This window comes from Ranitomeya imitator, chromosome 3 (assembly GCF_032444005.1).
Source record: "Ranitomeya imitator isolate aRanImi1 chromosome 3, aRanImi1.pri, whole genome shotgun sequence".
NCBI classification, from domain to species: domain Eukaryota; kingdom Metazoa; phylum Chordata; class Amphibia; order Anura; family Dendrobatidae; genus Ranitomeya; species Ranitomeya imitator.
The window spans coordinates 813943626-813962082 of NC_091284.1; the positions used below are offsets into that span (position 1 = coordinate 813943626).

General features: G+C 40.3%; 1 protein-coding gene across 6 annotated transcripts in view; it reads left to right on the top strand.

Moving 5' to 3' along the window:
* The window catches only part of DLG2 (discs large MAGUK scaffold protein 2), a 1534662-nt gene extending 1520317 nt beyond the window's left edge, over positions 1–14345 (top strand). For all 6 annotated transcript variants that reach the window (XM_069759326.1, XM_069759327.1, XM_069759329.1 and 3 more), the window contains 6 exons: positions 6315–6365; positions 7956–8057; positions 8583–8755; positions 8962–9071; positions 11957–12048; positions 14196–14345. In XM_069759326.1, coding sequence (XP_069615427.1) covers positions 6315–6365; positions 7956–8057; positions 8583–8755; positions 8962–9071; positions 11957–12048; positions 14196–14302 — 635 coding nt within the window. In that variant the 3' untranslated portion in view covers positions 14303–14345. The remainder of the gene's footprint in view (positions 1–6314; positions 6366–7955; positions 8058–8582; positions 8756–8961; positions 9072–11956; positions 12049–14195) is intronic.
* Positions 14346–18457: the final 4112 nt, after the last annotated feature.

An 18457-nucleotide genomic window follows, 5' to 3' on the forward strand; every position in this document is an offset into this window, starting at 1 on the left:
CTTTGAGGGATCTGCGTAACATTTGTGTAAGTGAAAAAAATCACAAAATTCACCACTCAGCAGCTGCCGCTTTTCTCTACACAATCGAAATGGATATTTGTCAACGTGAAAATGCATCAAGATGAAAACAAAGACAAAAGTCAAAAATAATCCCACGCTTCAATGAGTACAAATAGTAACTCTTCACAGCATAAGATAGGCTGCGTGGCATGGAGAATATGAAATATTACGGTAGATTAATTGTGTCATAAAGCTAGACAGGACACAAGTAGACTAGACTGATAGAAACTGCGCCAAAACTGTGCTGGATAATAAATGTGAGAAAACTCGCCCATACATGGACACTTTTCCGTAATCCTCCTCTTGGCTGATATACTATACTCTGATACTTTGTGCCCCAAAAAATGGTATGGTTATAGAACCTTTGAAAAATCTTTTGCAGATACCATTTTTGAAATTGAAGCCATTTGGATGACAGATGACAATGATGATGATCATTTGTGGATTTTTCTTTACCCCCTCTATGGCACTGACTAATCATAAGAAGGCAGCATCATAGAGGGGGGAAAAAAGCAAACGCTCTCATAGAAGATCAGATTCAGGAATTTTAAGCATGATCTGGTGAGACTTGATGTGTCTCACTTAAACATGCTGAGAACTTCACTCCAGTCGCATCCTATAGTTACAGCTCCGAAGAGGAGGACAGCTGCATCTTGGAACTCCAGAGCAGTGAAGATTATTGAAGTACCGGAGAATTGAAGATCATTGTGGTAGCCTCGCTTGTCAAATGCTGTACTCTGGATGTACTATTAGTATCTAGGAATAAAGGAACAGAGCATTGTTTGTGAGTAAAGCTCCTCCCTCGATGTTCTTCACTGCGCCAGCCCTCCCACACTTCAGATCTCGTCCTCTCCTATAGCTGTAATGACTGGAAGCAATCGGAGTGAGGAATTCTCACCAGATCACACAGGAACTGCTTGTTTTTGTGTGGGCATCTACTTTTTTCTCACCTCTGTTATGTTGGCTTCTTATGATTGGGCAGCATCATAGAGGAGGAAAAGTAATCAGGTCAAAAGTGGCTAGCTATTGCTCTTATTTTACTCCCGTTACTCTCTTGAGTATTTTTTTTTATTTTTAAATCCGCAATATGGTTCCAGAGATATTGGCCTTGTTATTTAGTGATAATTTTTATACTAGGGGCATGTTTTTAGGCTGCTCAGCATTATTATCATCAGCCACACCTCCTCTCATAAAGAGCCTAAAAATTATCACTAGATAGAAAAGTGCCATATCTCCGAAGGAACCCTGTGGCAGATTTTAAAAAAATAAATAAAAAAATGGAATACTCGTGGGCATTGGTAATTATATAAGAGCAACAACTGGCCAGTTGTGACCTGGTGACAGGTCAACTTTAAAGTTTGTTCTAATTTTTGCTATTGGACAAATAAGTCTAGAAAAAAAAAGCGATACAATCTTTTTTTATATCACATCAGATGTCTTGGTGCATGGTCATTTTTTTAATATTACTAAGCTCCACTTATTTTCTCCACTAAAAGCCATAATATTCTGCAGAATTCCTCTTTGTGTGATCTCGGAGGAAATAGCGAGCTTTTATCCTGGCAGAAAATGGGTCAAGATATAGTTTCTCAATTAAATGCAAAATATTTCTATAAGAGGTGGAGCAAGACCCTGGAGAGGAAAAATGGGTTCTTACGACTGAAATTCATTTCACTCAATGACACCCTCGGAGACTGGGTCAGGCGGAGGTTTCATTTTTTACTGATATTTGCCATTAACTTCCTGGACGAGTTAGTGTCAGGTCTTCACGGCATGTTCTGCATACTAGTATGGAGTAGACATGAAGGGGGCGCAATGAAAACATAAAAATGGCTCCCAATTCTGAGGGGTTATTGGTCCTCCTCGGATATCCACCTGATTGTGTAGTTATTGTCATAAAGGTATCTCTTGTGCTGCCAACTGGTCAAAAGCAGACTACAGTATATTCTGAACTTACCAGCATGGAATATCCAGCGCCTGCTCATAGGCAAGAAAGGCAGCCATTATAGCAGCCAGTGTTCTGCTGACAGATATTGTGGGAAACAAGTAAATTTCAGACTTTATTCCAGAAATTATTTCTAAATATAAAAAATATAGGCCAATCGATATACAGGGAGTTCCTTATCCTATAGGCTCCTCCTGAATTTGAGGGGCCTTCTTAAAGGGAATCTGAGAGAGGCACAATATGGGGCAAGAAAGCCTAATTACCTGGATATGTCACTTACTAGGGCATGTGCTGTAGTTTTAATACAATCAGTGTTTTATGAGCAGGAGTTTATCACTATAGGACTAGGTCTCACCTGCAGACAAGTCAGGCTAATATGTGTAACCCCGCCCCCACCACTGATTGGTAGGTTGCTTACAGTGTGCACAGGAAGCTGCCAATCAGGAATGTGGGTGGGGTTATATACAGCCCAGAAGTCTTAGCTCTGGTAGATCTACATCAGACAAAACAGGGATTCTATCCAAACTATACCAAGCACAGCCTAGTAAGTGACACATCGCTGGAATCGGGGTCTCATCCAAAACATCATTCTGCTCTGAGATTCCGTAGCAGAAACCTGCTGACAGATTCCCTTTAAGGGTTTCCCCCACCAGATGTTAATTATTGACCCTACAGTAGACATCATTGCTTCTTCTGCAGACTCCAGACTGCCACCAAAGCAAGAACCAACCTTGGTCCTTGCACCTTCCATGCCTATGTCAGAAGACTTACATGCCTCATGGAGGACTCTTTACAGTCCTACCATTTGATATAGTCTGCCAGGTCCTGTCTCAGGCTGGACACAGGAAGCGCAATTCACCGGTCCAGATCCGTAAGGTTCTACGAAATTATAAAAATATCCAGGAAAATGAAGTTCCGCTGAATAAATGGCTCGTAGATCTGTGTTCCAAATGTTCTATGGGCACATAAATGCTGCGGAATATATTCCATTTTTTGGGATTGTCCTTGTAAATGGCATTAAAGTCGAAAGAAGATGGAGTGATGTAGGTAAAATAGAGGGTGATAGGCTGGAGGAAATATCATCACTTAACGGTACAAAACCTCAGTACAAGGACATTTGATTGTTCCATAAATATCTGCATCCCGCAGCTCCGGCTCCAACGTGAGAGCTGGTTGTAGGCTTCAGGCAGTTAGAAGAAGAGAGGATTGGATCTGGATCCTATAGAGATGTTGGAAGAGCTGGGGAGGGCACAGTGCTGATACTGCAGCTTATTAAAGGGGTATTCCCATCTTATAATGGGGTGGTATAACGACAGGGTATATTTGTTGAGGGATTTTGCTAGCAATTTGCAATAATGTTATTTTGGGATAAAATGTACTCCAATAAAAACGGAAGAGAAATTTTCCATCGTACTCACCTTTTAGGAAACACCTGTCTTTTATTTTCCGGAGTGCCATTCCAATGCTGCTGACCGACCAGAAATATCCAATGCAAAAGAAGAGGTGGACAGGCACCTCTAATAATAAAAAATCATCTTCAAGCTTTATTCCAAATACATATTTTTAACCCGCGGTTCCTGTAGCACATCATCCTTGCAAGGATTTTTAAAGATATGTATTTGGAATAAAGCATCTCCATTTTTACGTAGACCTCCACCTTTCATGAGGACATACCAAAGCAATCACTACTGACTAGATGTGGCCTAGACACAGTATGTATCTCCATCATTGGCCTTCATCCATCAGACGATGTCAGGCTGCAATTTACAGCAGATCATTTTCTGAGTTTCTGAGCAGTTAACGCAAACATTAAATACCCAACGTCTTCTGATAGGCAACCAAAGTAGTCGTAACAAAAGCTGGCTGATTAGATTTATGGTGGTGTGACGTCTGAGACTTTCTCCACTTCTGAGAATTAAAGGAAAGCACTGGTGGTTTTTCTTCTGCATGTCCACCCTGAACCACAGGGAACTTCTCCACAGCCACATTCGAGGTGGTTGCATATTCCATGCGCAGCAACATGGCCAAGATACCATGGCGCAGGAGAAAATTGGAAGAAAACTTGGTGCTACACCATACTTGCCAACTCTCCTGGAATGTTCTTAAGACTCTTGGAAAAAGAGAAGACCCTCTGGACTTCTAGATGAGTCAACAAATCTCCCAGGTCCCTCAAGTTTTACCTGGAAACCTTCCAGAATAGCTTCATTTCCAGAGGCAGGGAGGGGCACGTGGAAAGGAGTTGGATAGAGGAGTGCAGGGCCACATCTTAAGAAAAATATAGTGGTCGCCAGGAATTAAATTTGCCAATGGCTACAAATGATCTCTCCTCCCTGGAGCGCTCTACACCAGCGCTATGCCCCCTTCATTTTTCAGGTTGTTGAGGGTCCTATAGGCTGAAACCCAACTGATCATACGTGAATCATGTGGTTTACATCTCGACATGGGCGCATAAAGTAGAAGTATTACTATCTACTTAGCCATCACCACCAACTCTTCCACCGGAGAAGAAATTTGGTTTATTATGGTCCTTCGTTCTACAACAAGCGGAAACGGCAGAACAAAAACTGTATCGATGACTTGATCTGAGGAACTGTATACCCTTTGATGGCAAACCTATTTGCAGCCGGACTTTCAATTTAACTTAAAGAGGTTCATCTCTTTGGACAAACCATTTTTGTTGTTGAAACAAAAATTGAAGAAGATTTCAAAATGGCTGGAAATCTCTGTGATCATCTATGATCTATGGAGGATCCCAGAAGCAAGTGTTCATTTTCTCTGCAGTGCCTCCACAGGAAAAATTAGGTATTGTCCGTTGAAATAAATGGACTGTCTTTGCAATGCATAGACATCTGAGTCCTTCAACAAGAAGAAGGAGCCGTTTGTTGCCACATTCCACTCTAGCTTCAAATAAGAAGCTCCAAAATGGGGAACTCTGTTATGATCTGGTGGTTTAGGAACAACATGAGACAAGCTCTGAAGGAGGTGGTATCTGTACTGACCGCAGACCCTGAACCTAGCAGCGCAACTAGAAATAGCCGTGGGGGGTACCTGACGCTCCCTAGACCCCTCGGCACAGCCTAAGATCTAACTTCCCCTAAAGATGGAAACAGGAAACCTATCTTGCCTCAGAGAAAATCCCCAAAGGAAAGATAGCCCCCCACAAATATTGACGGTGAGAGGAGGGGAAAATAACATACGCAGAGATGAAATCAGATTTTAGCATAGGAGGACAGTCTAGCTTGATAGATAGGACAGGAAAGGATACTGTGCGGTCAGTATAAAAACTACAAAACAATCCACACAGAGTTTACAAAATCTCCACACCTGACTAAAGGTGTGGAGGGTAAATCTGCTTCCCAGGGCTTCCAGCTAACAGAAAAAATCCATAATGACAAGCTGGACAAAAATAGAATGCACAGAACAATAAGTCCACAACATGTGGACTGAAATGAGCAAAGCCAGAACTTATCTTTGCAGAACTGGTCAGGAAACCAGGAGAATCCAAGCAGAGATGTGAATCCAGCCAGGAAACATTGACAAGTGGCATAGGCTGAAGACTAGAGCCAGGTTAAATAGCAGAGCCAGGAGAGACGATTAGTGAAAGCAGCTGCTAAAGCTAAACCCAAGGAGCGGCAGTTCCACTCAAAACCACCAGAGGGAGCCCAAGGGCAGAATTCACAAAAGTGCCATTTACAACCACCGGAGGGAGCCCAAGAACGGAATTCACAACAGAACTCCGCAACAAAGACCTTAGAATTCCCAAACATTATATTCAATTTTTTTTTTTATCTGAAAAATTGTTAACAGACCAAAAAATATTTGGGTGTCTGCTTCTTTTAGGGGAGGTCTAAAGAAGTTCTTTTCTTTTTAGGAGTGAATAGATTTCTTGAGTAGGGGCCATTATGATGTAAAGCCCCCATTCCTCCTGCCCACTGGGGCTTATACTTTCAGTCCAGCACAATATGAAGATTTCCTTTCTGTTTCTCATCAGCTTCATTTTGGTCTTATGTTTCTTATCTCATAATACTAAGAACAAAAAGGAAATGTTTCCTGGGGAGGATTCACACTGTTATGTTATTGACTCACCGGCCGGGGAGATATCTCCACGTACAATCCTTCCCATTATATATTAACAAAGATTTCCGGCTCCATTGTGTAACAGGATCAATAATTCATCCCTTCATTAATCCGCCCTGCAGGACCCGTCACGTCTTCCCGTTTCTGTGTTAATGTTTTTTACTTCTTATTCTCTGTGTTTTATAGTTATAAGCAATCGGTATTTCTTTCTCTTTTTTTTATCTGTCTTTATCAGGAGGACAAGAGGACTGTATTTTGTCGTATGAGCCAGTTACCAGGCAGGAGAGTAAGTTTTTCTTAGATTCTCTATATGTTTTATTCACGTATCTAAAGATATGAGCCATTAAGTTGTTAAGTCCTATTGGCTGTGCAGAAGTGAGGCAGCTAACTGGCATTGATGATCAAGTTAAAGGGAGCCAAGAACTAAGGCCGAAAAGGAGAGCAGGGGAAGAAAAAACAACAAAACACTTTCACTAAATAGATATCTCGAATGTGTACAACTTATAAGACACCTGAAAAAAAACAAAAAAAGGAGCGCCAGCCAAAAGGAGCGCCAGCCGAAGAGCACAGTGAGTCCACACAGGAAGAGGAGGAGTTGTAGGATTGAAGCTCCATTTACTTCGTAGGGGATAGGGGTGATAGGAATTGTTCTCTCCCTACGAAATAAGTGGAGCTTCAATCCTTCATCTCCAGGTGTGGACTCTTCGGCTGGCGTTCCTTTTTTGTTTTTTTTCGGCTGTTAAAGGGAACCTGTCACCTGATGGTAGCATGGACATCAGAGCCTGGCTGCTCGATATCAGCCAGGTATACTATTCTCTGAATTGTTCCGGCACTTTAGAGATAATATATTTTAAAGTCCAAAGCTGGAGATGATAGTGTTCTGGAGCCTCCTTCAGCCCAATCTTCCCAGCAGAACCATCCAGTTAGTCTCCAGCTATGGAACTAGCCAGCTCTTCCGTGTACTGCTGGAGGTGATTGACAGGTCTCTCCCATTTGTGTACATACAGTAGGGAGAGACCTGCAGCGTTCAACTCTCAACCATTCAGTTGAGTGCCTAAGCTCTTTGGCTGTGATCGGCTTTCCAATAAGAGCCAAGAAAAGTCGTATAAACCCCAAGGGGTGCGGAACTCAGCTGAGCACTTCCGCCCCTTTGTTTCAGTGATTAGTTGGGGTCCCTGATCCCAACCAATCAAAACATGCCAAAAGGTTTACGAAACTATAATCAAGAATAGTGGATGCCCAAATGGATACTAAAGTATCTTCCCACCTTCTGTTGTTACTTTAACTCCTTAAAAATAAATATATGAGAAAAAAACGGTATAACTTGTACTTTATTAATTAAAATCCCTACTCATTCTCTACCGAGGAGTCCAGAGGATGGTCCTAATGAGTGACTGACAGCTAAAAAAAAATCCCTACTCATTCTCTACCGAGGAGTTCAGTGGGTGTTACTAATGAGTGACTGACAGCTATATCCGAGAGGGCTGTCAATCACGGATTAGGACTGCCCACTGAAGGCATGGCTGCCATGGAATCATCGGTAACAGGGCCCAATCCTGATTAGTTCCATCCCATTTCATAGCAGATGAACCTGCACAGGACCCCTTTTCTATAGGAATGACATTGATATCCAACAAAGAGGTGAAGTATCGCCCAAAGGGGAGACAAAAATCAGAAAACGATAGGTGCTGGTCCCAACGGACAAGAAGTGATCACCTAACCCATGGATAAGTGATAACTTCTTTCCGCTATACAACCCCTTTAAGGACTTTAATAGAAAAACGTCCAGAGACATTTTGGTAATGACCTAAGATATATACAGTAGGATACGCCATAAATTAGCGGTTTATAATAAAGCAATGTCATCTCTCTGCAGTTAATTACGCCAGGCCGGTGATTATTCTTGGTCCCATGAAAGACCGGATCAATGATGACTTGATATCGGAGTTTCCGGATAAGTTTGGCTCATGCGTCCCTCGTAAGTATAACATGTTATTGAATAATATTGTATAATAATATCATATAATATGGATTGGAGGTGGATATATTACAGGCTAAATAATAATAGCGGACGGATCATATCCTGTTTATCTACAGGCGATCTTAGACTGTAGACTCACCAGACATGTCTGTTTTAGCGAATCGTTGTATTCCCCATGTGATAACGATTCTGGATAACCTTTCCTTATAACGCAAAGTTATGCCGTTCCTTTGTTATTCCTCCTGAAAGTGTATAAATAAATTGGCAACTGGGTGTTACCATTTACCCTTTACAGAGGGGCGTGTCCCTGCACAGTTCCATCCCATCAGCTGTGATTGGACAGTGTCAGACTTACGCCCAGTTGGTAACACCTAATTGTCAATTTATCCATTCGTTTCTAGGATGAGTAACAGGAACGGTATAAAAAGTTGTAAAACAAATCCAATCTAGGGGACATGTTAAAATTTTTATTATAGTTTTTTTTTTTTCTTTTCAATTTCCCTGACTTTTTCCTCCATACAGATACAACAAGACCAAAGAGAGACTACGAGGTGGATGGGAGAGATTACCACTTTGTCATATCTCGGGAGCAAATGGAAAAGGATATTCAAGAGCACAAATTCATAGAGGCCGGGCAATACAATGACAACCTTTATGGAACTAGTGTACAATCTGTCAAGTTTGTGGCAGAAAGAGTAAGTCATTTTTTAGTTTTGAGAGGATTTTTTTTTTTTTCCGGTGGGGGGGGGGGAGGGCAAATCTATATTTCCATATATATTTTTATATTATAATTTAATTACATTTTAATATCAAATTATTTAGAGGGGGTTTCCAGAGTTTAACAATTTCTTTTTTTGTTCTCACAAATACAGTAAATATTATTTCACCTGTTTCCTTTCAGGGAAAACACTGTATTTTAGACGTATCGGGAAACGCTATCAAGCGACTACAAGTAGCACAACTTTATCCAATAGCGATCTTCATAAAACCCAAATCTGTGGAGTCATTAATGTAAGTACATTGCTGTAGCGAGAGAGTAGGCGTGCCGTTTTGGGCATTTCGGGGGTGGGTTCTCTTACCTCTTGGGTGGAGTTTAGCTCCTCTAGGGTGTGGCTTCATTAATTCTATTGTGTAATGAATAAACCAGAATCAGCTTAAACCCTAACTTTAACTATTTTTTTAAGGGGTTTTCCATTTAAAGGGAGCCTGTCAAATTGTATATGTAGTCCAATCTGTGGACATCACGGTACAGAGAAGGAGACGCTGAACAGAGTGATATATAGGTTTGCTAGAAAAGATTCAGTATAACACTTATTTTAATCATTAGAATTCCTGGTGTTTTGTCAAGTGGGTGGTCCTAAGAAGCTAATCTGCATGCACGATCATACAGGGAAGACTGTCGATCACTGAATAAGACCGTTCCCTGGACTCTAATGCATACAAACCATTTCAGTTAATGGATTTCAGTTGGTAAAATCCAAGGGAACACTTTTCTCTGTGTTCCATAGAATGCAGATCTCAATTTGGGACTGGCATTATGTTAAAGGGTATGGTATGCTTCACTTGTAATTAACAACTAAAGCAACTTTTTAGGGGGGTGTACAGTGAGCATGCTCTATGATGAGAGGGTGGAAGAGCTAAGTTAGCTCCTCGTGGGCGTGGCCTCGTTTTTTCTATATGTATTATCTAAACCATTCTTACCTGAAACCTAATGATCATTTATGGTCAGATCACAACTTTTTAAGTGGTTGACCTTTTTTGAAAACCAATTTTTATATACACTATAAAGGAGTTCTGAGTTAATAGATGAGGGTCCCTCGTTCGGAAGGGAGGAGAGCTGTTACGAAAAGTGTCTTTAGCTCTGGAGTACTCGTCCTCATACTCGTACAAGCAATCCACTGATTTCGTTAGACATTGTGCAATGCTTAATTTCTCCTGTGGTGGCGCTACAGGGAAATCAGAGTCTTAGAACCCAATTCATCATTTTCGTGGGTGATGGTGGGGAACTTACTTTTCTTTTTGTCTGGTTGGTATTTGTTGTTGTTTTTAGCACCATATTCTCTATAGTGGCGCAATCGGTTTCATGAGTTTGGTACAAAATCAAAAACGCTCTTTATTTTAGTCTTTTTATTTTAGTCTTTTACCCTTTTTTTGCACCTTTTTAGAACAAAAAGTCTCATGATCAGTTAAAATGCTGCACGCAACTCCAACATTTGCACACAAAAAATTCTGGGGTGAAAAAAACAAAAAAAATCACTCCTAAGAGATATTAAAGTATGTTTGTTCAAAAAACATCAAAAACTCACAAGAAATGAATCGGCCGCAAACATCTGGGTTACAAAAACCACTCACAATGGCGAACCAGGAAAAAACTGACGAACTAATAGAAAATAGATGTAAAAATCGTAGGAACTTAAAAAGAGAAATTTAGCTCTAAAATAAAACGGCCTTAAAACAGGAAAAATTGGACAAAAAATAAGGCGCAAATGCAATAATAAATGGGGATCAAAGTGTCCCGTTTCTCCACAAATTACAGCGGATCACTGGAAGTTTCAGCGGGGGACAGTTTGCGATAATCGTACTGTCAAAGGTCCCGTTGAACTAGTCGAGAGTGTGTAAAGTGGAAAACACTTTTATCATTAATACCTACTCCTTATTATGCAAAATATCTTTGGGACTGGCATTCCCAGGGAATGTGTCACCTGTAATTAAAGGGAACCTGTCACCTGAATTTGGCGGGACAGGTTTGCGGTCATATGGTCGGGGTTTTCGGGTGTTTGATTCACCCTTTCCTTACCCGCTGGCCGCAATATTGGGTTGAAGTTCATTCTGTGTCCCCCGAAGTACACACCTGCGCAAGGCGCAAGATTGCCTTGCGCAGGCATGGACTTTGGAGGACACAGCATGAACTTCAACCCAATATTGCGGCCAGCATGCAGCCAGCAGGTAAGGAAAGGGTGAATCAACCAATCAAACACCCGAAAACCCCGCCCATATGACCGCAAACCTGTCCCGCCAAATTCAGGTGACAGGTTCCCTTTAAAGACTGTACACTTTTGTACATTTTTGTGATATACTTTGTCAGTTTTCTCATTTTTTATGTTTTTTGCTATATTGTTTTCTTTTTCTAGCCTTTTATCTTTATCAGCTTGCAAGTGTTTCCATACAGTGCAAGCTGCTCTGCGCCCCTTCTGGCCAAATCCGTCAGTCAAGCTCAAGTACGTGCCTTCACTCTGCGTGTGCACAGTGTTGAGCATGCGCACTGTGCGAGGGAACAAATACACATGCCCACGCCCGTTAACACACATCCATCTAGGTAGTCCTAAGGAGCGAGGGAGAACTGCGCAGGATGGTGGCAGAGAAAGAAGATGGCGCTATCCAGATGTGGGGACATTGACAGATCTGGGCATGTGCAGTGGCTTCCCCACAGGATGGAACAATGCACATGCTCAGAACTGTGCACGTTCCACAGCGCAGGATGGAGGGTTAGGAGGTAAAAAAAAACAATAGCCATAATGCCTACCCACTAGAGACACAATGAATGGCCAAAAAAAATTACCAAGCCTTTAAATAACAAATCAACTTATTGACTTCTTTGGGGGTGTACAGTGAGCGTGCTCGGTGATATGTGCAGAGGGTACTATGACAGAGAGGGAAGAGGAGCTAAGTTGTCACCGTCAACCACTGTCAGTGGTGTGATCTGGATCCAGATTTATAATAAAAGTATCGAAGATGTAGCCGCCTGAACTAGTAATGCGGAAAATGTAGAAAAAAAAAACTTGGTCAAAACGCCTTTATTTTTTAATGTTTTTTTTACATCTATCATTTACTTTACACCTGTAGTAATGTAATCATGAATTCAATACTTAAAAGTTTTCTTTATTTATTTAATACAGGGAAATCAGTAAGCGGCTGACGGAAGAGCAAGCGAGGAAGACCTTCGATCGAGCTCTGAAGTTGGAACAGGAATTTGGAGAGTTTTTTACAGGTGATTCCTTAACTTTTCTCAGTAGATCCCTAGTGACGCTGCTGGTTTCTCAGCATGCATGAAGAGTATAAAACTCCAAACCTTTAAAGAGCAACTTTACCCAAATTGTGAATCCGCGATTTGGCGCAGATCGTGCGTCAGCTGAAAATTTTCTTGTGGTCAGAGAAGTTTTTGGTTCTTTTCCCTAATATGGAATTGAAAAGAACGCCCCCTTTTTCCACTATAGGGGGCGCACTTGCATGGATATAAAAAAAACCTGACTTTCCAATATGGTAGGATTTGCTCATTAAAGAAAATTCTCTTCCCCACCAAGAAAAATAAAATTTTACACACAAAAATGTCAATCAGAATTTGTTGCAGTAGTTAAAGTTTCAAAGTTTGGCAAAAATTCTTCTCAAAGTGCAGACGTTTCCACCTTTTAAAGGGAACCTGTCACCCCCAAAATCGCGGTTGAGGTAAGCCCACCGGCATCAGGGTAAGCCCCCCGATGTATCCTAAAAGATGAGAAAAAGACGTTAGATTATACTCACCCAGGGGCGGTCCTGCTGTTGGTCCGGTCCGGGGCCTCCCATTTTCTTACGATGACGTCCTCTTCTTGTCTTCACGCTGTGGCTCCAGTGCAGGCGTTCTTTGTCTACCCTGTTGAGGGCAGCGCAAAGTACTGCAGTGCACAGGCCCCAGGCCTCTCTGACCTTTCCTGGTGCACTGCAGTACTTTGCTCTGCCCTCAACAGGGTAGACAAAGAACGCCTGCGCTGGAGCCACAGCGTGAAGACCAGAAGAGGACGTCATCTGATGAAGATGGGAGGCGCCGGACCCAGACCAACAGCAGGACCGCCCCTGGGTGAGTATAATCTAACGTCTTTTTCTCATCTTTTAGGATACATCGGGGGCTTATCTACAGCATTACAGAATGCTGTAGATAAGCCCCTGATGCCAGTGGGCTTACCTCACCCGTGATTTTGGGGGTGACAGGTTCCCTTTAATTGGCTTTTCGGTAATAGTTGGTGGTCAGTATTGTTTTTAATAGAACGTGCTGAGAAAATGACAGATGACAACCAATATGGCTGCACTTCCTGTTGTCACTTTCACCAAAATTTCCACCAATATTGATAAAAAATAATATTTATATAAGTGAACAAGATTCCATTATCAAACTTTTATATTCATTTTATGTTTAGCTTAACTTAAATATTCCCTTTAAATGAGACCTCTCTTTGGATTTTTTTTTTTAAATTTAAATGGAGTACCTACTCCTATTGCTGCTGTTCCACTGATTCTGGAACAGTTTTTCTTTTTTTTCTCTGCCCCTCCGTTCCATAGTTATGCCCCTTGGGAATAATAATGCAAATATTCCGTTTGATAATGGGGCGTATACCGCAGAACTTCTTTGTAGGCGCGGCCGTGTTTTAATTGGCCAGAGTCAGAAGAGAGAATGTAAACGCCCACAAGGAAGTTTTGTGGCACAAATCCAATTGGTTGAAGGTCAAATTTACACCATTATTACTGGGGGGAATAACTCTGGAACGGAGCGGAACAACAAAAAAAAAAGAAAAACTGTTCCGGAATCAGTGGAAGAGCGGCAATCGGAGGAGGTTGTACTCAGCTTGAATGAATAAATCCAGTAAAAAATACTCACCTTAGGTGCGTGCGCCGTTCCAGCACCGGGGCTCGCGTGATGTTGATATGTCACATGATTGAGCCTGTAGCCAATCAATGGCCTCCAACGGCCTCCAATGATTCACTCATTTGTTTCGGCCGACACTGACAACTGAAAGAAGTGAGAGCTGCTGTCAGTTACATGCAAAAGAAGTGAGAGTGAAAATTGGCTGCAACAACGTCCCACGAGCCCCGGGGCTGGAACGGCGCAATCAACAACGGTGTTTTTATACCTGAGCCTGTGACTCAAGAGCTTTATCTCCTGCCTGCAATTCTAGAGGTTGTCGGTTTGAGTCCCGGGGAGACTCATAAATAAAATGGTGTTTTTATTCTACGTGGAAGAAGATGGTAATTGAGAAGAGGTTGTCTGAGTAGTGGACAAAGCCTTTCATTTGTTGTATGTGCGTAAAACATGAAACCGTTTTGTCCTCAGATACCTTTGGCCTTAAAAATGTGTTTTTGTTTTTATTTTTATCAATTTTTTTGCAGCAATGGTTCAAGGCGACACTTTGGATGATGTATATAACTCGTGCAAACTGGTCATTGAGGATCAATCCGGACCCTTCATCTGGGTTCCTTCGAAGGAAAAATTATAACTTAGCAACTAATATTAAATCGAGGCAAGAACTTAGAGGAATTCCCTTCTTTTTTCTTTTTTTTTTTTGGGTCGAACTTATTTTTTTTATTTTTTCCTTTCTTAAAATGTTTCGATGTAAATTATCTTCTCGAAGGTCTGTGAATTTTTCACAATGAATGTAGAACAAGAATCGACAGGACGGAATTCCAGATCTTTAAAAAAACAACAACTGCTGACTGTTACATTGTTGATGGGACCACCGATGCATGGACAGTAAGTAGATGCCGATCCTTTCGATCCCTTGGTCATTAATGGAATTTCTTGTCGAGAAGAAGCTTAACGCCCGAGATCGTTCACATCTGCACCTGCTCCTCCATCCTACGCCCCTGGCATGGAACGCAAGTGGACAATGCATTCTACTCGCCAGGCTTCATGTGTCGACAAATCTTACGCTCCTTCTCACTCACAAATATTTATTTCTACACAATAGGGGTAAAAATGGGGGGGGAAAAAAAGTGACATTTTAACCAAACGCACCTTTCAGATGTTTAATACAAGAACAGAGAAGGTAGCATGTTCGATATATCATGAAAACATCAAAAATTGTCCTCGTTGTGTTCGGTGTTGGAATTCGTTCACTGAAATTTTTCATTTTGTCGTTTGTCTCCTTTTTTTTTTTTTCTTACCCTTGTTAAAAGGGTTTAGAGGAAAATGTGAAAAACTCAAAACAGTTTTTTTGTATTTGTTCTTAGATTTGTATTTCTTTTCGAATTCAGGATGACTCTTAAATGTGCGGCGTGGGAAAAAAAAAAACGAATGCTGTATAGAATATTTAAAATGGGTGTGAAAAAAAGGTTTGGTTTTTTTTTTAATATATAAAGGAAAGACCTAAAAGATGTATGAATGTGAATTAAGAAATGCTCGTTGTACATTTTCATAAGCAAATAAATATTTACTATAGGTTTTAAAGTCAAAAGGGACGCGAAACGCGACGTGGCGATAGTATCTATAACTGCAGAAGTTATGTTCCTTTCTTCCATCTGCTCCCCCCAAAAAAGGGGTTAACGGAGTGGGGTACAACGTGTTTTTTTTTAGGATCTGACTACACTTTGTAGTCTGGAACCGTTGAGACGCATTGGTCAGCATAGGAGCTGTATACCGAAAACGGTAGACTTTTAATCAAAACTATTTGTAAAGATGTTTCATACTTTCTTTAAGATGCAGTTTAAAAAAACTATTGTTTGTATGTGATAGACCGTCAATGTTTCCATAGAATAAAATAATTAGTAATATTAATTTATAATTTTACCCAACTTTTTTTTTTTCTTATTTTTTGACGTTAGGATATATTTAATGTATTAATTAACTATTTATTTATGTATTTAATTTTATGTTTTTCATTAATTTTTCTTGCACTTTACTTACATCGGGTTCTTTTGAATAATTATTTTTATCTCTTTACATATTAGGTTACATTACAAATAGGTTATTACTAGTTACAGTAATAAATCTGCAAAGTGCAAATAAGGGGAGCGCCACTTAAAGAACAAACCTAATGGTTGATCTTTGCTGTGGATTTTAGAATTCCTCCTAAGTGGTAGCTAAAAAAAATTTTTGGGGGGAGTTATGAAGGGATTTTTCTTGTTAATAAAAGGTACTGAATTATGGTATTTAAAAAAAAATGCAGTACCTCTTTTCACCACTAGTAGCGCCAAATCCACTGTCATTAAGATTAACCCTTAAAAAGATATAATTTTTTATAGATTTTTTTACTTATTTTTTTCAATTTTTTTTTTTATTCCATACCTATAAAACAAAGCAGAAGATAAAGAAAGGACAGTTCGGTTCATCCATCAGGAATATATTGAATATTTTATTCGATAGCTTAAAACTAGCAATATATTTATATCTGGGGAAAGAAAAGAATGTAAAATGTAAGTCTAAATCCAATCAGACAAAATGAGCAAATAAATATAATTTCTAATTAGATGTAAAAGGATAAGAATTAAATTGAAAAAAAAAATTATAATAATATATATATATATATATATATGGTATATATATATACGGTATATATACGGCATATATATTTATATATTTTTATTTGATTTTTTTTCTCATTTAAAGGGCTTGTCCCATTTCAAGAATTATATATCTCCTGGTGTAGTTTAGTTAAAAAAAGAAGTTATAATCACCATCTCCTGTGAACTGATTGGCTGCTGCCCGATCAACGCGATGTCTGTGCTGCAGCCAATCCCATAAAACCAGCACAGACCGGGTGGACCGGGGGATGGTGAATATAGCGATATTTGTTTTCTATACCAAACTGCCCTGGGGAGATGAAGATTTCTTGAAAGAGGACAGTCCCTTTAATCTCCCATCAGTTCCAGTAAGGTAGATCATTCCTTTCTATGTGTCGTCGTGTTGCTTTCTCATGTATCTGTCTTGTGTTTTTGCTGTTTTCTACCTGTTTTGACTTGACACTGCACTTTTTTCTGTATATATGTAATTTATGCACATACAGTATATATATATAAATGTAAAAGGAAAGAAGCGGGATAAATGTGACGTTGTCCGTGCCCCTCCCCCGCCCCTATTTGTTAATACGTTCCCATGTTTCAATTTGTCTTTTACTCATTAAATTCTGCTGAAATGATGAACTTTATGTATAGTCAATACTAAAAAAATAAAAGTCTAGCGTACCATATTCATTGTAAAGCATTTCAGGCCACTTTGGTGCTAAAATGTGATGGTGTCGGATGCAATAAAGAAAAAAGAGCAATTCGACCCGGAACATTGATGAATACTTTCTGTTTTTTAAATATTTTTGTATGTTTTGTTTTATTATTTCACATTTAGCTTCGCAAAATTCCATCCTGTGTTCTTCCCTTAAAGGAAACAATGTCGTCAGAAAATTACCTATCGTTTATATCAAGTTTTTTCTTTGTATGTATTGTTAAAAAATGCTTTCAATTTTTTTAGTTTTTTTTTTTTTTTTGGCAATCCCTGCATGCGTTGTGGCTGTCGAAAACTTGCGAATCATGCAGCCGCAGGGACTCGAACGTATTATTCGAGCATGCAGAAGACACTAGGTTAGCACCCGAGCATGCTCAGATAACTTATCCCAGCACGTTCGCTCATCACTACTCATACCATCTCAATACACAGGTGATAACACTTGATCCACCATTCACAATAGGTGATATCACAGCTCACCTCCTCCTCCTGTACAATGACTGATAACACCTCTATATACAGTAGATAACACAGGATCCACCATTCACAATAGGTGATGTCACAGCTCACCTCCTCCTCCTGTAAAATGACTGATAACACCTCTATATACAGTAGATAACATGGGATCCACCATTCACAATAGGTGATGTCACAGCTCACCTCCTCCTCCAGTACAATGACTGATAACACCTCTATATACAGTAGATAACACAGGATCCACCATTCACAATAGGTGATGTCACAGCTCACCTCCTCCTCCTGTACAATGACTGATAACACCACTATATACAGTAGATAACACAGGATCCACCATTCACAATAGGTGATGTCACAGCTCACCTCCTCCTCCTCCTGTGCAATGGCTGATAGCTCCTCTATATACAGTAGATAACCCAGGAACCACCATTCTCAATAGGTGATGTCACAGCTCACCTTCTTTTGTACAATGACTGATAACACCTCTATATACAGTAGATAACACAGGATCCACCATTCACAATAGGTGATGTCACAGCTCACCCCCTCCTGTAAAATGACTGATAACACCTCTATAGACAGTAGATAACACAGGATCCACCATTCACAATAGGTGATGTCACAGCTCACCCCCTCCTGTAAAATGACTGATAACACCTCTATATACAGTAGATAACACAGGATCCACCATTCACAATAGGTGATGTCACAGCTCACCCCCTCCTGTAAAATGACTGATAACACCTCTATATACAGTAGATAACAGAGGATCCACCATTCACAATAGGTGATGTCACAGCTCACCTCCTCCTCCTGCACAATGACTGATAACACCTCTATATAAAGTAGATAACACAGGATCCACCATTCACATTAGGTGATGTCACAGCTCACCCCCTCCTGTAAAATGACTGATAACACCTCTATATACAGAAGATAACACAGGATTCACCATTCACAA